General features: G+C 65.4%; 1 protein-coding gene across 1 annotated transcript; it reads left to right on the top strand.

Annotated features, from left to right (window-relative positions):
- Positions 1 to 4,072: 4,072 nt before the first annotated feature.
- On the top strand, positions 4,073 to 19,152 carry SPTB (spectrin beta, erythrocytic). Its single transcript, XM_017809760.1, has 35 exons — positions 4,073 to 4,267; positions 4,341 to 4,492; positions 4,680 to 4,853; positions 4,964 to 5,055; positions 5,131 to 5,211; positions 5,304 to 5,419; positions 5,618 to 5,730; positions 5,810 to 5,997; positions 6,078 to 6,195; positions 6,511 to 6,669; positions 6,753 to 7,055; positions 7,205 to 7,355; positions 7,446 to 8,313; positions 8,393 to 8,530; positions 8,620 to 9,379; positions 9,469 to 9,671; positions 9,755 to 9,845; positions 9,920 to 10,066; positions 10,560 to 10,823; positions 10,959 to 11,174; positions 11,261 to 11,350; positions 11,451 to 11,726; positions 12,063 to 12,193; positions 12,445 to 12,649; positions 12,730 to 13,104; positions 13,252 to 13,496; positions 13,573 to 13,711; positions 13,791 to 13,875; positions 13,973 to 14,169; positions 14,257 to 14,366; positions 14,640 to 14,727; positions 17,769 to 17,938; positions 18,024 to 18,197; positions 18,268 to 18,310; positions 18,785 to 19,152. Exons 1-35 carry the CDS (start codon positions 4,120 to 4,122, stop codon positions 18,953 to 18,955), a joined length of 6,981 nt encoding a protein of 2,326 aa, XP_017665249.1. The 5' UTR covers positions 4,073 to 4,119; the 3' UTR covers positions 18,956 to 19,152.
- The last annotated feature ends 585 nt before the right edge of the window (positions 19,153 to 19,737 follow it).

Below are 19,737 nucleotides of genomic sequence, written 5' to 3'. Positions count from 1 at the left end.
CTGCGGGGTGCCTGTGACTAGCTGGGGGGCATCCAGGGCTAGCGGGGGACACGTGGGCTGGCCGGGGGGGGCTCGCCGGGGACCCCCGCCGGTGTCGGCGGGGCGCTGCGCTGCTCCGCGCCCGGCAGGTGCCGGTGCCGCCGGTGCTGCCGCCGATGCCGGTGCTGCTGCTGCCGCCAATGCCGGTGATGCTGTCGGTGCCGCTGCCGGTGCTGCCGGTGCCGCTGCCGGTGCCGCTGCCGGTGCCTCTGTCGGTGCCGCGGGTGCCGGTGGCGCTGGCGGCCGGGGGGCGCCGCTGTGCTGCATTGCGGGGCGGGCGGCCCGTCCCCGTCCCCGTCCCTGCGCCCATCCCCGTCCCCGCCCGCCCGGTCGGCTCGGCCCGGCCCTCCCGGGGGGAGCGGGGCTATCGGGGCCGGGCAGCGCCGCCGGCTCCGGGCAGGAATGTCCCTGCGCGCCCAGATAATGTTATTTATATCGCGGTGCAGGGCGGCTCCGCTCCCCCCGCCCCGCTCCCGCACCGGCCCCGCCGCCGCCGCCGCCGCCGCCGCTCTCCCGCCCGCCGCCCCGCGCAGGTGAGACCCCGCGGCACCGGGATGCGCCGCTCCGGGGCGTACGGAGGGGCTCGGGGGGCGGCGGGAGGCGCCGCTCCCCGGGGACACGCGGGGGGGGGGGCACCGGGAGGCGCTGCCCGCCCCGGGGATACCGGACGGGGGGCCGGCGCCGAGCACCGGGAGCGGTAGCGGGGGGGCAGTAGGCACGGCGGAAAGTTTGGTGGGGTGTGAGCAGCCCTCCGGAGGGGGGGCTAAACCCCCTTTTCGCCCTGCGGCGGGGGCTCTGCTGTCACCCCGTGTCCCTCGGGGCTGCTTTCAGGAAGGACGGGGCGGGCGAGTGGCGGTGACTTTCTGGGGACACCCCGGGGACACCCCGGGGACAGTGTGGGGACACCCTGGGGACACGTCCCCTGGGGTGCCAACCCCTGGAGGGTTCCCCACTCCAGTTCTGGGTGCTCCCAGCTCTGTCGAGGCGCGGTGGGCAAGCTGAGTCCGGAGGGTCTTGGTGGAACACACCGCCCAATCCACTTTTTGTCCCCTGGTTTTTAGCAACTGGGCAAACTGGAGTTAGTGGAAAGGATTTTTGGGGTGCCGTGCCCTTGACCACCCCCCATCCCAGTGCCAGAAGGATGCTCATGGGTGGGCATTGGGCTGAGGGAACTCTTACCCTCACCCCGACAACCCGGGGGTCCCCCAGGGTTGATTTCCCAGCTTTTCCCTTTGTAAATTTCCAGCTCCCAGAATCAGGAGATTGGGGTGCCTTGGAAAAGGGTGGCAAGCCCAGGAGACTCAGAAAGCCCCGCTGGGTGCCAGCACAACCCCCCGCAGAGTGTTTTACATCCATCGTGTGGTTTTGCGGCACCGGCCGGCGATTTTGGGGTGCAGGGGGGCAGCTCCTAAGAAGGGAGCGGGGCTTGGCTGGCGCCGTGCGCAGGGGAGGCCTATTTATAGCCAAAAATGTCTGTGGAGTGTCAGCACGTGTGCGTGTCTCCGGCTTGGGTGACATGGGACAGTCCTGGCACGGCCAGTGTGTGTGTGGCCCTGGGGAAGCCCAAATTCCCCCGGGGTGGGTGAGAGCGTGGCTGGGGAGCCCTGGCCGGAGCGGGGCAGCGCGGCCGGAGAAGCCGTGCCATGCCATGCCCAAGCGCCCCGTGCTGTGCCGCGCGGCCGTGCCGAGCGGGACCATCTGCTCCCGGATCTGGCCCTGCGCCTGGCAGGCAGGAGGCTGTTGGGGGGCTGGGGGATGCCCCCCGGATCCTGCCCCTTCCCAAGGAGAGTGTGGCTGCCCGTGGGCATGGTGGAGATGTCAAATCCAGGTGTTTTGGTGAAGCGGAGCAATGGAGATGTGCCTGGCTGCGGGTGGCGGTAATGGGGCAGCATTTTGGGGCGTTTTGGGGGATCCCGATGAGTTCTTGTGCCCCGGGAACGGGTTTTCCAGCAGCATACTGCTGTGGCAAGGGATGAGCCAGGGAATGGGTTTGAGGGTGCCGTGGGTGCCAGGCACCGACCGCTGCCCTGGCTGCCCTCGGGGTGTGGGGGGACGTCACCTGTGCCCGGTGGGGGGACCGTGGCGACGGCACAGTGCCAGCCCCTCGCCGGGAAGTGCTGATTCACCGTGCCGAGTCGCTGGCCGGGGAAGGCGACGCTGCCCGGGCCGCGGCTGCAGGATGCTGGCGGTGAGGCCGGCACGCCGGCACTCCCGGCTTCCCGCACGCTGAGCAGAAGGAATGACAATTCCCAAGTGGCGGGTGCCGGTGGCGGCGTGGCTGTGCCAGGGAGGGATGCTCAGAAGGCGCCGGTGCGGCGGAGGGAGATTTAAAGGGTGGGTGAGCGCCCGCGCTCAGAACGCTCCCGTGGGCCTGCTGTGGCTCCCTTCAGCGTCATCTCCTCCTCCTCCTCCTCCTCCTCCTCCTCCTCTCTCTCCTCCTTGGATGCTCGCGGCCGTGGCTCTGCTGTCGCGTTGTTGGGGACACAGTCAGAACTGAGGTGTCCTGCAGAGACCCGGCACAGCTCAGCACACCCATCCCACTGGCAGTCCCTGAAGTCCTGGGGGGAAAGTCCCCAAATTTGGGCTCCCACAGGGCTTTCCTGCCAGAGGGAGCCAGGTGCTCCGGCAGTGGCCCAGAGCCACAGCATGGGGGGCTGCGGGCCCGGCTCCGGTGCCCTCCTGCCCGCTCCTGCATGTGCTCGTGTGCCTCCCATGTGTGTCCCGTGGCCTGGCTCATGTGTGCATGCTCTGGCATGTTCCTGCATGTCCTTGGTCATATGTGCATACTCTTGCACGCTCTGGCATGATCTTGCATGTCCTTCCTCTCACGTGGATGCTCTGACATGCTCTGGCACTCTTCCACATGTCTTTGCTGACATGTACATGCTCTGGCGTGCTCCTGCCTGCCTTTGCCGGTATGTGCATACTCTGGCACACTCTGGCATGTTCCTGCATGCCCTTGCTCACACATGCACACTCTTGTACCCCCTGGCATGTTTTTACACATCATGCCTCACGTGTGCACACTCTGCCATGCTTCTATGTGTCCTTGCTCACTCTTGCGCGCTCTGGCACATTCCCGCTCATACTCGCTCCCATGGACACACTCTGTCACACTTCTACATGCCCTTCCTCACACATGCATGCTCTGGTGTGCTCCTGCGTGCCCTTGCTGCCGTGTCCACGCTCCGGCATGCTCCTCCATGTGCTTGCACACTCCCGGTGCCACCAGTCCCGAGCCAAGCCCTGCCTGCACTGCCCCGATTAGAGTGCGGAGTTGGGGTGCGGTCCAGCCCAGCCACCCCGATAACACCACCCAGGGGGACCCGAGGGGATGCAGGGGGTGCCCCGAGGGGTTCCAGGGGGGGTCTGGGTGGTCATGTGGTGTCACAGGTCACAGGCACACCAGTGGTTTTGGGGCACACAGGGTTCCCCCCAGCACCCCCAGCTGAGAGCTCCATGCAGCTCCGGGTTGCCAGGGGTGGTCCTGGATGTGTTGCTGGCTGTGTGGAGCCAGAGCCCATCTCCTCACACCCCTCCGGGGCCCCAGCAGCCACCGACAGCTGCTCGGAGGCATTTTTAGATACCAGCCATGTCCTATCTGTGTCTCAAATGTCCCCGGGGGTGGGTGGCCACCCCCGCTGGCAGCTGTCACCCACTTTCTGCCACCAGTGTCGGCGAAGCCCCTCTGTTGTGCAGGGGTTGGGGTGGGGGTGAGCAGCACCCCCTTCCCTAGGGGCACACAAGGATTGGGGGACACCCCCGGAGACCTGGATTGGGGTGCTAGCGAGGCAGGAGGGACCTGGGTGGGGACACAGCACCGTAAACAGCCATCAGCACGGTTCAGCACAGCTCAGCACGGGGGGTCCTGGAGCACGCAGCACCCAGGTGCCCCCCCAACACCTGGGTGGGGTGAGGCTAAATCCCTCTGAGCAGCTTATCCAGCCGCTCTGAGCCGCAAATCCCCACGTGCCGCAGGGCCGGCGAACCGCCGCAGCCGCGCTGATTCTCACGGTCCCGCTGTCCCCAGGGGCCTCTCGCCGGTAGCCGACGGCCACCGGGCCGGGGGACACCGGGACCATGACCTCGGCCAACGACTACGAGCAGCTGGAGCTGCAGCAGCAGTACAGCCGCATCAACGTCCGCTGGGACGCGTCCGACGATGAGCTGGACAACGACAACAGCTCGGCGCGGCTCTTTGAGCGCTCCCGCATCAAAGCCCTGGCAGGTGGGTGCCGGGTCCCCTTGGTGCCCCTGGGTTGTCCCCGCTGTCGGTGACCCCCTGCCCGCTGTCCTTGCAGATGAGCGGGAGGCCGTGCAGAAGAAAACCTTCACCAAGTGGGTGAACTCGCACCTGGCTCGTGTCACCTGCCGCATCTCGGACCTCTACATGGACCTCCGGGACGGGCGCGTGCTCATCAAGCTGCTGGAGGTGCTGTCAGGAGAGCTTCTGGTAGGAATCCCATCCAGCTGGAGACCCTGGGACCCATGCCATGCCATGTCATGTCAGCTGTTCCACCAGGGCGTTGACCTTGGCGTTGGCCAGGGGTTGGGGTGGCAGCATGGGCATGGGAGTGTCCCGCACGGAGTTTGGGGTACCCGGTGTGGAGGGGAGGATGCTGAGAGCTGTTGTGCCCCAGCCCAAGCCCACCAAGGGCCGGATGCGGATCCACTGCCTGGAGAACGTGGACAAGGCGCTGCAGTTCCTGAAGGAGCAGCGGGTGCACCTGGAGAACATGGGCTCCCACGACATTGTGGATGGCAACCACCGCCTCGTCCTTGGCCTCATCTGGACCATCATCCTCCGCTTCCAGGTGGGAACAGGTGGCTTGGGGCACCCCTCAGCTCCTCACCTCATTCCCAAGCAGGAGCCATCCTCCGTGGAGCTCCTGTTCCAACCCCAGGATGTCCTTCTGTGCCCCAGATCCAGGACATCATTGTGGAGACGCAGGAGGGCCGGGAGACACGCTCTGCCAGGGATGCACTGCTGCTCTGGTGCCAGATGAAGACGGCAGGGTAGGTGCCCCACACCTCTGCTCCGGGGTCCAGCAGCGTCAAGAGGGTGACAGTGACACCCTGTCCCCATCGCAGGTACCCCCACGTGAATGTCACCAACTTCACCTCAAGCTGGAAGGACGGGCTGGCCTTCAATGCCCTCATCCACAGGCACAGGTAGGTGGCATGGCAGCAGGCACCGGGGTGGTGGTGGCACTGTGTGATGTCCCTCGGGTGTGTCACTGCTGTCCCATGCCCTCCATCCCCAGGCCTGAGCTGGTTGACTTCCAAAACTTGACCAAATCCAACGCCCGGCACAACCTGGAGCATGCGTTCAGCGTGGCAGAGCGGCACCTGGGCATCACCCCGCTCCTTGACCCCGAAGGTGAGTCTGTGCTGCCAACCCTCCTGCCTCAGTTTCTGCTGGGACATTGCCAGGCTCCGTCGAGCGCAGAGAGGTTCCCAGCCCATGGAAAGGAAGGAGGGTCTGGGTGGGCACCGGGGAGGCCTCACGAGGCTGTGGTGGCCTCTGGAGTGGGTGGATGTTGGGTCAGGAGTGACGCCTCTTGTTTGTGCCGGGCAGATGTATTCACGGAAAACCCTGACGAGAAGTCCATCATCACCTACGTGGTGGCCTTCTACCACTACTTCTCCAAAATGAAGGTGCTGGAGGTGGAGGGAAGGCGCCTGGGCAAGGTAAGGGACAGTGTTGAGGTGGTCGGGGGGGTTCTGGTGGGGTGCCGGCCCCCCGCGCTCACCGCTGGTGCCGCCGCAGGTCATCGAGCACGCCAAGGAGACGGAGCGGATGATTGAGGGCTACGGGGGGCTGGCATCTGACCTGCTCACCTGGATCGAGCAGACCATCGCCTCCCTCAACAGCCGCAGCTTCGCCAACTCGCTGGCCGGGGTGCAGCACCAGCTGCAAGCTTTCAGCACCTACCGTACTGTGGAGAAGCCCCCCAAGTAAGAGTCCCCCGCCCCCCCCATGCCTGCCTGGCGGTGCAGGGCACCCAAGGGTGGCCACTGAGCTCTCTCCGGGGCAGGTTTCAGGAGAAGGGCAACCTGGAGGTGCTGCTCTTCACCATCCAGTCACGGATGAGAGCCAACAACCAGCGCGTCTACACCCCGCACGAGGGGCGCCTGGTCTCCGACATCAACCGGGTATGGGGTCCATCTCCTGGGGTCACTGGCATCTATCTCCGGGGGTCAAGTCAGGTCCATCTCCTGGGGGAATTTGGGTTCATCTCCTGGGGGAAATTGTGTCCATTTCCTGGGGGCAAATTGGGTCCATCATCTCCTGGGGACAAAGCGGGTCCATCTCTTAGGGGTGGGTTGAGCTCATCTCCTGGAGGAAGCTGAATCCCTCTCCTGGGGCAGATTGGGTCCATCCCGGAGCAGTTCAGGTCCTCGGGCAGGTTGGGTCCATCTCCCAATGCAGTTCAGGGTGCCACCCCCTCTGGTGTCGCCTTTCCCCAGGCCTGGGAGCAGCTGGAGAAAGCGGAGCACGAGCGGGAGCTGGCCCTGCGCAACGAGCTGATCCGTCAGGAGAAGCTGGAGCAGCTGGCACGGCGCTTCGACCGCAAAGCGGCCATGAGGGAGGCCTGGCTGAGCGAGAACCAGCGCCTGGTGGCCCAGGTGAGGCCGGGGACACTCACCCCAGGGACCCCCACCCCAGGGAACCCTGTCAGAGTCTCACCACGGGCTCTGTGCCGGGGCAGGACAACTTCGGGCAGGACCTGGCGGCCGTGGAGGCGGCCAAGAAGAAGCACGAGGCCATCGAGACAGACACGGCTGCCTACAGGGAGCGGGTCCAGGCCATCGAGGCAGTGGCCAGGGAGCTGGAGCTGGAGGGCTACCATGACATCCAGCGCATCAACGGGCGCAAGGACAACATCCTGCGGCTCTGGGAGCAGCTCCAGGAGCTGCTGGCTGCCCGGCGCCAGCGCCTGGAGATGAACCTCACCCTGCAGCACCTCTTCCAGGAGATGCTCCATTGCATCGACTGGATGGATGAGGTCAAGGTGAGCTGTGGGTGTTGGATGTCACCATGGGTGAGGTGTCCTGGTCCCAAAGGTGTTGGTGGGATCCCCCCTGGGGAGGGAGATGAGATCTTGGGGTGTTGGTGCCAAGTTTTGGGTGGCAGTGGGTGATGACAGAGACTCTCCCGCAGGTGCAACTGGCATCTCCCGAGTCTGGGAAGCACCTTCTGGAAGCGGAGGAGCTGCTGCAGACCCACCGGCTGCTGGAGGCTGACATGGCCATGCAGGCAGAGACGACCCGGGCCATCAGTGCGGCCGCCCTCCGCTTTGCCGACGCCGAGGGTGGGTGTGCCGGGACACCCCGGCATCCATGGCACAGCCAGGGAAGGCAGGACGCTGTGCTGATGGGTGCCCTCCTTGATCCCTGTCCAGGCTACCGTCCCTGCGACCCCAAAGTCATCCGGGACCGCGTGAGCCACCTGGAGATGTGCCGGCGGGAGCTGCAGGTGCTGGCGGCAAGGAGGAGAGCCTTGCTGGAGCAATCCCGCTCCCTCTGGACCTGCCTGTGGGAGCTGGACGAGGCGGAGAGCTGGATCAAGGAGCAGGAGCAGCTCTACTCCTCCCTGGACTTCGGGAAGGACCTGCCGGGCGTGCTGCTGCTCCAACGCCGGCACGCTGCCTTCGAGGCCGAGCTGCGGAGCCGGGGCGGGCGGCTGCAGCAGGCGCTGGCGGCGGGCGAGGGGCTGGCGGCCGCGGGCCGGGCAGCCGAGCGGCTGCGGGAACGGGGGGCGGCCGTGCGGGCGCTGTGGACGCAGCTGGAGGAGCTGGCGGCGTTCCGGCGGCGCGGCTTGCGGGAAGCCGAGGGCTTCTTCCAGTTCCAGGTGGAGGTGGAGGAGCTGGCGGAGGGGCTGCAGGATGCCCAGCGGCGGGCGGCCGCCGAGGAGCTGGGCCAGGATGAATCCCGCACCCTCGTCCTGCTGCGGCAGCACCAGGAGCTGCTGGACGAGCTGGCGGCCGCCCGGGAGCAGCTGGACCGGCTGGCGCAGCAAGCCGAGGGCTTCCCGCCGGAGCTGCGCGCCGGCCCCGAGGCGCAGAGCCGGCTGGCGGCACTGCGGGAGCTGCACGCAAAGGCGGCCGCGCTGGCCGAGCGCCGCGGCCGCCAGCTGCAGGACGCCCTGGACCTCTACACCGTCTTCGGGGAGAGCGACGCCTGCCACCTCTGGATGGGCTCCAAGGAGACCTGGCTGGCGCAGCTGGAGGTGCCGCAGGCGCTGGAGGACCTGGACGTGGCGCAGCGCAGGTAGGAGCCCCCGCGGTGGCGGTGCCGCCGTGCTTTGGTCCTGAGGTGTTGCCCGCGCTCAGCCCGGCTGTCCCCGCAGGCTGGACGGGCTGGAGCAGGACATGGCTGCCGTGGCTTCCCAGATCGCCGCGGTCAACCAGGCAGCCGACGGGCTCCTGGCCAGCGGGCACCCCCGGAGCCCGCAGGTGCGGCAGTGCCAGGAGCAGCTCAACAAGAGGTACCGTGGTGGGTGACACTGGGGTGGGTGGGGTGGTGGGTGATATCCCAGCAGTGCGTCCCCCGCCACCCCACACCTCTGTCCCGCAGGTGGGACCGGTTCCGGGAGCTGGTGTCGGAGCGCCGGCGGGCGGTGGGCTCGGCGCTGCGACTCCTTAACTACAACCTGGAGTCCGAGGAGACCCAGCAGTGGCTGCGGAGCAAAGCCCGGGCGGTGGAGGCCACGGCTGAGCTGGGCCGTGACCTGGCCGGCGTCCTGGCCACCCAGCGCAAGCTCTATGGGATCGAGCGGGAGTTGGCGGTGGCCCAGGACCGCCTGGCCGCCCTGCGCTCCCAAGCTGAGCGCCTGGCCGAGGAGAGGCCCGAGGCGGCCCCAGAGGTGGCCCAGAGGCTGGCGACGGCGACATCCGCCTGGGACGAGCTGCAGGCGGCCCTGGGAGAGCGGGCGGCATCCCTGGGGGAAGCTGGGCAGCTCCGGAGCTTCCTGCAGGACCTGGATGACTTCCAGGCGTGGCTCTTCGGCGCTCAGAAAGCCGTGGCGGCTGCCGACGAGGTGCCGGCGTCCTTGGCGGAGGCGGAGGAGATGCTGCAGCGGCACGAGGCGGCCCGGCGTGACGCCGAGGAGCACGCGGGTGCCTTCACTGCCCTGGTGGAGGCGGGAGAGCGGGTGCTGGGGGGACAGACAGACCCCGAGTACGAGGGGCTGCGGCAGCGCCTGGGCGGCGTGGAGGCTGGCTGGGCCGCCCTGGGCAGGATGGCGGAGGCTCGGCAGCGCTTCCTCACCCAGTGCCGCGACTTCCAGGAGTTCCTCCGCGACGCCAAGCAGGCGGAGATCCTCCTCACCAACCAGGTGGGTGCCCAGGCAACGTCCTTTGGGGTTCCTTGGCACACACCCAAGAAGGGGTGACCCTCCGCTGAACCCTTGCCATGCCCCCCCAGGAGTACACGCTGTCCCACCTGGAGCTGCCCCCCACGCTGGAGGGCTCGGCCGCTGCCCTGCGCCGCTTCCAGGATTTCCGTGCCAGTGTGGAGAGCAGTGCTGAGAAGGTCCCCGAGGCAGTGGCTGGTGGCACCAAGCTGGTGGCTGAAGGGAACATCTTTGCTGAGAAGATCTCCGAGAAGTGCCAGGCTCTCCAGGAGCGGTGAGTCCAGCTCAGGGCTGGCGGGTGGGTGGGCAGCAGGTGGGCAGTGGGGCTTACACTGCCCATCCACCGTCCCCTGCCAGGCACGGAGCCGTCATGGCCAAGGTGGAGGAGGCGTCTGGTTTGCTACAGGACAACCACGACCTGCAGACCTTCCTGCAGAGCTGCCGGGAGGTAGGAACACGACACGGCCGGTGGCACCCCTGGGGCATCCCCACCAGCCAAATCCTGACACCCCTTCCCTGCAGTTTGATGCCTGGGTGGAGGAGAAGATGCTGATGGCTCAGGATGTCTCCTACGGAGAAGCCCGTGGTCTCCACAGCAAGTGGCAGAAGCACCAGGCGTTCATGGCTGAGCTGGCACCCAACCAGAGCTGGCTGGAGAAGATCGAGGCGGTGGGTACCGCTACCGTGACCAGAGAGGGTCTGGAGCATGAGGAATGGCTGAGGGAGCTGGGGGGGCTCAGCCTGGAGGAAACAAGGCTCAGGGGGCACCTTCTCGCTCCCCACAACTCCCTGACAGGAGGGTGGAGCCAGGTGGGGGTCAGGCTCTGCTCCCAGGAAACAAAGGAGAGGACAAGAGGAAACTACCTCAAGCTGCATGCACCAGGGGAGGTTCAGGTTAGATATCAGGGAAAATTCCTCCATGGAAAGGGCTGTCCAGGCTTCCCAGGGCAGTGGTAGAGGGATTTAAAAGCTGTGTGGATGTGGCACTTGGGGACGTGGTCAGTGGTGGCCTTGGCTGTACTGAGGGAATGGCTGGACTCCGTGGCCTTAGAGGCCTCTTCCAACCTTATTGATTCCACGATTCTGGAAGGTTCTCAGCCAGCAGCATGGGAGGGATGCCCCTGTGCCGTGGTGGCCACCAGCCTGTCTGTTGTTGCCGCAGGAGGGGAGGGAGCTGGCGAGCCGCAAGCCGCAGTACAGCGAGGTGGTGCTGCGGCGGCTGGAGGAGCTGCGCCAGCGCTGGGACGGGCTGCGCGGCGCCGCCGAGGAGAAGGGCCGGCAGCTGTTCGAGGCCGAGCGCTCGGCGCTGTACGCCCAGAGCTACGCGGAGCTGGAGAGGTGGCTGGGGCGGGCGCAGGAGGAGCTGCGCGCCGCCGAGAAGGTCCAGGACCTCACCGCCACCAACCTGCTGCTGAAGAGGTTGACGGTGGGTGGGGGCACCTCACTGGTTCCTTTGGGGAGGAGTGGGAGGTCCGAGTTGACGGGTTTTTGTTCCCAAATGGGGCTGGGGGTCTCCAACTTGGCTCTGACCCCCTTGGCTCACATGGGTTTGCCCCTGCAGAGATTGGAAGAGCAAGTGGGAACGTGGATGAAGGAGCTGGAGGAACTGGGGTGGCAGGGCACCCCTGGTGCTGGGGACGTGCCAGAATCCACCGGGCAGGAGCAGATGCTCCGGCAGCGAGTCCTTGAGCTGCTGGAGCCACTGAAGAGGAAGAGGAAGGAGCTGGAGACTGCCAAGGCCATGTACCAGCTGGGGCGGGATCTGGAGGATGAGACGGTGAGCGTCCTCACCGCAGCGGGGCCTGGGGTGCAGGGGGCACCCATGGGTGCTGCGGGGGGCTCAGTGGGTGCTCTTTCCCGCAGCTGTGGGTGCAGGAGCGGCTGTCCCTGGCGAGGTCGACAGATCATGGCACTGACCTCCCGACCGTGCAGCGCCTGGCCAAGAGGAACCAGGTGAGCCCGGGCGCTGCGGCGACACCCACCACCCCAGAGGGTCCCTTGGGATCACCCATCCCCTGGGTGACCGTCACCGTGACCTCCCGCCCCCCGGCAGACGCTACAGAAGGAGCTAGCGGGCCATGCCCCCCGCCTGGCTGAGGTGCTGAGCCGGGGAGAGGCGGCGGGGAGCGGCGAGGAGCCGGGCCCGGAGCTGGCGGCGCGAGCACAGGAGCTGCAGGCGCTGTGGGAGACGCTGCAGGAGGAGGCGGCTGCCCGGCACCGGCGGCTGCAGGAGGCTGAAGAGGCCCAGCAGTACTACCTGGATGCCAGCGAGGCCGAGGCCTGGGTCAGCGAGCAGGAGCTCTTCATGGGACCCGAGGAGAAGCCAAAGGTGAGGAGCGGATCCATGTGGTGCTCCATGTCATGGGGGGTCTGTGCCGTCGTGCTGTGCTGGGACACCCCATGTCAACCTGAGCCATGCCATGCTGTGCTGTTGGACATCATCCATGTCTAACAGGACACATTGTGGTGTGTCATACTCCTATGTGCCATTCCCGTGCCATTACACACTATCCACCCCATGCCATGCCATCCCATGCCATGCCCCACTGAGCTCAGCATTGCTCCCCAAGGCATCAGATGGAGCCAGGACATCCCTGTAGGGTGGGCGGTGGATCTGAATCCTGGTCCCTGTCCCCTGACCAAGCCTCTGTCTTCCATGCCATAGGATGAGGAGAGTGGCTTGGTGATGCTGAAGAGACATGTCCGGCAGCTGCGCTCCATCGAGGACTACGGACAAACCATCAAGGAGCTGGCAGGGAGGGCAGAGCAGCTGCTCTCCGCCGGCCACCCTGAGGGGTAGGTGCCACTGCTGCGTGTTCCCTGTCCCTCGGGGCGGTCCTGTGCCCTCAGCGCTGCCTGGGTGGGGGGTTTGGCTGGAGCTCTGGCAGTGTTGGCTGCTCTGGTTGGGCAGGGAGGTGGCTGCAGAGGGATGTGGGGAGCACAGAGTGGGTCCTTCACCCCCAAACCCCTCCGCTCGTCAACATGGGTGGGTTGGGGACATCTTTTCCTGGGTGAGAACTGGGTGTCTGTGTGCCGGGACCGCGCAGGGAGCAGATCATCCGGCTGCAGGGCCAGGTGGACAAGCACTACGCGGGGCTGAAGGAGGCGGCTGAGGAGCGCCGCCGGCGCCTGGAGAACATGTCCCACCTCTTCCAGCTGAAGCGGGAGGTGGAAGACCTGGAGCAGTGGATCGCCGAGCGCGACGTGGTCGCCTCCTCCCAGGAGATGGGGCAGGACCTGGACCACGTCACGGTGAGGGTCACAGGGTGAGCGTGGCAGTGCCAGTGGGTGGTTTGAGGGCATGACTTGACTCTTCTCTCCCCTCTGTGCAGCTCCTGAGGGAGAAGTTTCGGGAGTTTGCGCGGGAGACAGGCAGCGTGGGGCAGGAGCGCGTGGACCGGGTGAACCTGACCATCGAGGACCTCATCGACGCGGGGCACACCGAGGCGGCCACCATGGCCGAGTGGAAGGACGGGCTGAACGAGAGCTGGGCCGACCTGCTGGAGCTGATCGACACCCGCATGCAGCTCCTCGCCGCCTCCCACGACCTCCACAAGTACTTCTATGACGGCGCTGAGCTGCTGGCCCTCATTGCCACCCGGCGCCAGGAGCTGCCCCAGGACCTGGGCGAGGACGCTGGCACGGTGGAGGCTTTTCACCGCATGCACAGCGCCTTCGAGAGGGACCTCCAGCTGCTGGAGGCACAGGTGAGGCTCCATCCCAGCACTGCAGATGCCAGCACTCAGCATTCCCAGTGGTCTAGTGGAAGGTGCCCCTACAGCACGGCGGGAAGCTGGGTTAGATGGTCTTTAAGGTCCCTTCCACCCCGAACCATTCCACGATGCTCCATGCAGGTGCAACAGTTTCGGGAGACGGCGGCGCGCCTGCAGACAGCCTACGCAGGGGAGAAGGCAGCCGGAATCCAGGAGCAGGAGCAGGAGGTGTCCCGAGCGCTGCAGGAGCTGCTGGAGGCGTGCAGCGGGCGCCGGGCACGGCTGGTGGACACAGCCGACAAGCACCGCTTCTTCAGCATGGCACGGGATCTGCTCTCCTGGATGGAGAGCACCGTCCGGCAGATCGAGACACAGGAGAAACCCAGGTATGGATGCGCCCGGCGGGCACCTGGGACGGGAACGGCACCGATGGCACTACTGTTGGTGCCCCTCTGTCCCCAGGGATGTCTCCTCGGTGGAGCTGCTGATGAAGTACCACCAGGGAATTAGGGCCGAGGTGGATGCTCGGAGCAAGAACTTCACCACCTGCATCGAGCTGGGCAAGAAGCTGCTGCAGCGCAAGCACCAGGACTCACCAGAGGTGAAGGAATCAGGGATGGGGGGCGGGCGGTGGATGGACGGTGCCACCAGGGCCACCCCCTCACGGCTTTCCCTCTCAGATCAAGGCGAAGCTGGTGGAGCTGGTGGACAAGAGGAAAGCCATGATGGAGACGTGGGAGCAGCGCTGGGAGCGGCTGCGGCTGCGTGAGTGCGCCGGGGGTGCCGGGGAAGGGCGCGGCGGTGCCGGGGGGGCAGCGGGGAGGATGGGCCAGGGGCTGAGCTCTGTCCATCCCTCTCCCAGTGCTGGAGGTTTGCCAGTTCTCCCGCGATGCCTCGGTGGCCGAGTCGTGGCTCATGGCGCAGGAGCCCTACCTGGCCAGCAGCGACTACGGGCAGACGGTGGACGCAGTGGAGAAGCTGCTGAAGCGACATGAGGCTTTCGAGAAGTCCTCGGCCACCTGGGAGGAGCGAATCGCCGCCCTCAGGAAGCTGACTACGGTGAGGAAGGCTCGTGATGGGGCCTCTGCCTGCCCTGCCTCAGCTCCCCCATCATCCCTTAACACTTTCTCCCCTCTTCCCCGGCAGCTGGAGCTCCTGGGCGGGCGGTCGCTGCGTGAGGGGCTGGTGCGGGACAGGACAACGCGCTCCGAGGCTCCCGACTACCACTTGGATCTGGATGGGGAGCTGGATGCCGGGTAAGGGCTGCCACCACCATTCCACATGGCCAGGGACACCATTTCCACATCGTTTTTCTCAAACCATTAAGGATTTTTTTTTAACATTAAAGGGCTTTTTAGCAATTTGCCTTTTCCGAGCAACAAACTGATGCTCTTCAACAGTGTGAAGGTCAAGCCTCACCCTGACAGGGTTTTCATCCCTTGGTGGGGACAGGAGAGCTGCAGCCAGCCCCAAATCCCTGCAGGATCACAGCTGGGATGGGGATGCTGAACGGCTGCTTCCCTGTGCAGGTCTGAGGAGGAAGAGGATGAGGAGGAGAAGAGGAAGGATGTGAGCACACAGGACACTTCGATACCCACCACCGACGGACCAGAGCCGGTCAGTTCTTGAGTTTAGCTTTTACCTTCCCCGACAGCCAAAACCATCTCCCTGCATGTCCCACCATTCCTGGCACCCCTTGTGACTGTGACCACATTGTGCTGACGGCTCCCTGTGTCCCCAACCCTCACCTTGTCCTTGCCTTGAGTTGAATAAATGCTAAATTACCCCAAAAAGGCCAGGCGGGCAGAGGGGTGCTGCAGGTCCCCTTTGCCCCGGCTCCTGGGGTGACATGGGGGGTGGCACTCGTGGGTGCACGTGTGTGTCTGGGACCAGTGCAGCAGTTAGAGCTGAAGTGTCTGCCCTGGAGTGGGCAGATCCCGCCTACTCCAAGGGACATCATCGCTCTATGGGGCACTGTCACCCTGTGGGGCATCGTCACTCCAAGGAGCATCGTCACCCTGCGGGACATCGTCACCCCCTGGGGCATTGTCGTCCAGAGGGACATCATCACCCCGTGGGACATCAGCACCCTGCGGGGCATCGTCACCCCGAGAGACACCATCACTGTATGGGGCATTGTCACCCCATGGGGCACTGTCACCCTCTGGGGTATTGTCACCTTGTGGGACATTGCCACCCTACAAGGCATCAGCACCCTGTGGGGCATCGTTACCCCCACAGCATTGTCACCCTGCAAGGCATCGTCACCCCACAGGGCACTGCCCCCCTCGGGCATTGTCACCTCATGTGCCAGCCCCCTTGTGCCCGCTGCCAGCCTCTCTGCTCCTCCTGCCTGCTCTGCCTACATGATGGGGACATGATGGCTTTCCGGAGACTTTGCCTGCTTGGGGACAGGAACCCCTTCTGCCTCTTCTGCCTGCTTGGGGGCACGGGTGTCTGCTGGCTCCTGGGGGACAGGAACGTTCTCCCCTGCCTGGGGACAGGATCCTCAAGTACCTACACAGGGACTAGATCATTTGTGCCTGCTCAGGGCTCTTCTGGCTCTTTGGGGACAGGGTGCTGCTCTGCCTGCTTGGGAACACAGCCACTTTCATCTGCTTGGGGACAGGAGCCCCCTCTGCCTACTGCCAGCCTGCTCAGGGACATGGGCATCCTCTGGATCCTTGGGGACAAGATCACTTTCCCCTGCCTGGGGGCAAGATCCTGGAGTACCTACACGGGGAGAAGAGCGTTTCTGCCTGCCTGGGGACATGGGCATCTGCTGGGGACAAAGTCCTGCTCTGCCTGCTTGGGGACACAGTCACTTTCAGCCGCTTGGGGACAGGAGACCCCTCTGCCTGTTCAGGGACACCAGCACTTTCTGGCTCCATGGGGACAGGGTCCTGCTCTGCCTTCCTGGGAACTTGGGAATCTTCTGGCTCCATGGGGACAGGGTCCTTTCTGCCTGCTCAGGAACATGGATACTTTCACCTGCTTGGGGACAGGAGCCCCATCTGCATGGAGACACGGGCATCTCCTGGCTCCTTGGGGACAGGATCATGTCTGCCTGCCTGGGAACAGGGCCCCTGAGTATCTATTTGGGCCCAAGATAATTTCTGCCTGCTTGGGGACACAGGCATCTCCTGGCTTCCTGGGAACATGGACTCTGGCCTCGCCCCTCCTGTGGCACCCAGCTGGATGGGCGTCCCCTTTACTGGGGACCATGGCCCCTGACTGGACCTCTCACTATCCCCAAAGCCTTGGGCTGGCAGCAGCAGCAGCGTGGCTCCCAGGACTGCTCACCTGGCTCAGCTCAAACTCATCACCCCACATCTGGGGCACCACTGGCACCGAGATCTGGGGGGCCTGGGGCTGGACCGTGTCCCAGCTGCTCACTGGGATCCTTCCAGTAGCCACCAGTTCCCATGTACTGGAGCTGGGGTGGCTTCACTAGTGCTGTGCTGAGGGTCCCTGCTGCTTGCTGGGGCCTTCCCAGCAACAACCAGTTCCCACATTCCGGAGCTGATGAGGTCACTGTCACCAAGATCTGAGGGTCCCAGGGTTGGACCATGTCCCAGCCACTCACTGGGGTCCTGCCAGTAGCCACCAGTTCCTGAATATTCGAGCTGGTGGGGTCACTGACACTGTACTGAGGGTCTCAGGGCTGGACCATGTCTGAAATGCTCACTAGCATCCTCCCAGTAACCACCAGTTTCCAGATATCAGAACTGGTGGGGTCACTGGCACCTCAATGAGGGTCTCAGCCATCACCAAAGTCCTCCCAGTAGCCACCAGTTTCCACACATTGAAACTGGTGGGGTCATTGGCACTTCAATGAGGGTCTTAGCCATCACTGGAGTCCTTCCAGTAGCCACCAGTTCCTGAATATTCAAGCTGGTGGGGTCACTGACACTGTACTGAAGGTCTCAGGGCTGGACCATGTCCCAGATGCTCAATGGAGTCCTCCCAGTAGCCACCAGTTCCTGAATATTCAAGCTGGTGGGGTCACTGACACTGTACTGAGGGTCTCAGGGCTGGACCTGCCTGAGATGCTCACTGGCATCCTCCCAGTAGCCACCAGTTCCCAGATATCAGAACTGGTGGGGTCACTGGCACCTCAACGAGGGTCTCAGCCATCACTGGAGTCCTCCCAGTAGCCACCAGTTCATGAATATTCGAGCTGGTGGGGTCACTGACACTACTGGGGGTCTCAGGGGTGGACTGTGTCCCAGATGTTCACTGCAGTCCTCCCAGTAGCCACCAGTTTCCACATACTGAAACTGGTGGGGTCATTGGCACTTCAATGAGGGTCCCAGCCATCACTGGAGTCCTCCCAGTAGCCACCAGTTCCTGAATATTCAAGCTGGTGGGGTCACTGGCACTGTAATGAGGGTCTCAGGGCTGGACTGTGTCCCAGATGCCCACTGCCCAGTAGCCACCAGTTCCCACATACCAGAGCTGGTGGGGTCACTGTCACTGAGACCTGGGGGTGACCCGTCCCCAGGCCAGAGCTTATCGACCAGCTCGAGGACTGTGGCCCTCTGGTGACAGTGACCCACGTAGCCGATGCCACCACGGGAGGGGACACCACCTCCCCGCGCATCCCTCGGTGGCGGTGGGTGACGCCGCGGCGTAACCGCGCCGTTGCTTTGCGACAGCTGGCGCCGAGGACGGGCGACGAGGAGCCGGTGTCACCAACCCCGCGGCCACCACGGGAGGAGCCGGAGGAGCCGGCCACGCTGCCGGCCCGCGTCAGCAGCGTCCAGCTGGAGGGCTACCTCGGCCGCAAGCACGACCTGGAGGCGGCCACCAAGCGCGCGTCCAACCGGTAGGCAGGGCGGTGGCAGCGGCGGCGGGGCCCGCGGTGTCCCCGGGCGGGGCGGTGACACCAGGGTGACCCGGTGCTGGCGCAGGTCGTGGAGCACGCGGTACTGCGTCCTGCGGGGCGGCCAGCTCGCCTTCTTCAAGGACGCCAAGAGCCGCGCGCTGGGGCTGCCGTGCCAGGGCGAGGAGCCCCTGGGGCTGCGCGACGCCCGCTGTGAGGTCCCCGCCGGCTACAAGAAGAAGAAACACGTCTTCAAGCTCAGGTGAGGGCACGGCGTGGCGCGGGGGGCACGGTGGGCACGCGTGGCACTGGCCTATGTCCTCTGTCCCCAGGCTCAGCAACGGCAGCGAGTGGCTGTTCCATGGCAAGGATGAGGTGAGGGGTGGCCTGGGGGGGGACATGGGGTGGCTGGGGGACACAGTGGTGACCAGCAGTGACCAGGGGGACAGAGGGTGGCCAGTGGTGCTCAGGGGACACAGGGGTAGTAGCCAGAGAGGTCCAGAGGGGCACAGGGTGACACCACTGGTGCGCAGGGGACATGGTGGCCAGCAGTGACCAGGGGGATGTGGGGTGGCTGGTGGTGCCGAGGGGGACACAGGGGGATAGTAGCAGTGCCCAGGGGACACAGGGGTGGCCAGGGGGACACTGGGGGGCCAGTGGTGGTCAGTGGACACAGGGGTGGCAAGAGGTGCCATAAGGACACAAGGAGGGGCTGGCAGTGCCCCAGGGGAATGTGGGCAGCTGGGGAAGACGTGGGGCAACTGGCATCACCCTGGGGGACATGGGGGTGGCCGGGAAGGTGCTGGAGGGACAGGGGAGCCCCTCCTGATCTCCCTCCCGTGCCCACAGGAGGAGCTGCAGGCCTGGCTGCAGGGGCTGAGCGCGGCCATCACCGAGTGTCGGGGCAGCTGGGGGAAGACGCAGAGCCTCCCCCTGTCCCTGCCCCCGGCGCCTCCTGAACCCCCCTTGCCCCGCAAGGACAAGGAGAAACGCTTCAGCTTCTTCCCAAAAAAGAAATAACCCCCCCGGATGGCGGGCGGGGGGAGGGGGGACACCCCACGTCAGGCCAGCGGGGCCACGCGTGTGTAAGGACACGCGTGTGCGGTACCTGTACAGGTGCCACCGGGTCTAGAGGGCACGTGGGGGGGGTGTCACACACGTGGGCGGGAACCCCCCCCCCGAGCACACGTGTCCGTGTGCACAGGTGTATATATATATATATATATATATATATATTTGTATTTATATATATACATACATTTACACGTTTCAGGCACACGCCTGTGCGGAGGCGAGCGCAGGTGCCCCCCCCCCGGCGCGTGCCCCTCGTGCCCACGCGTGTCCCTGCACGCACACGTCTGCACACGTGTGTCCCCGCATGCAGGTGTGCACCCCCGGCCCCCCCCCCTCCGCACGCACGGCACGGGTGTGCATGGACCCCCACCCAGCACCCACACGGGGGGGTGCGCGGGTGCCCCCCAAAGCCATAAACACCCCCTGTCCCCCCGCAGCACGTGGGTGCAGAGGGGGTACCCCCCCCGGCCCCCGCGGGCACCAACCAAAGAGCGTCGGCCCATGGAGGCCCCTCTCCAGCACCCCCCGCCCCGTGTCCCCCCCAGCCGGGGTGGGGGGACCCCCCCTGCACCCCGCGGCCGGGCCAAGACACCTCGGGGGGGGGGGCGGGTGACCAGAGAGGAACTTTGGGTTCAGTTTGGGTTTTTTTTTTCTAATAAAGATATGAAAGCGAGCGGGGTGCAGTGCTGGGCACCGGGGGGGGGAAAGGGGGGCTGGGGGGCACTGAG

Source organism: Lepidothrix coronata, unplaced genomic scaffold, assembly GCF_001604755.1.
Source record: "Lepidothrix coronata isolate B3197 unplaced genomic scaffold, Lepidothrix_coronata-1.0 Scaffold27, whole genome shotgun sequence".
Lineage (NCBI taxonomy): Eukaryota > Metazoa > Chordata > Aves > Passeriformes > Pipridae > Lepidothrix > Lepidothrix coronata.
The sequence above is the reverse complement of the archived record's forward strand: the minus strand, read 5'-3'. Positions and strand labels throughout refer to the sequence as shown.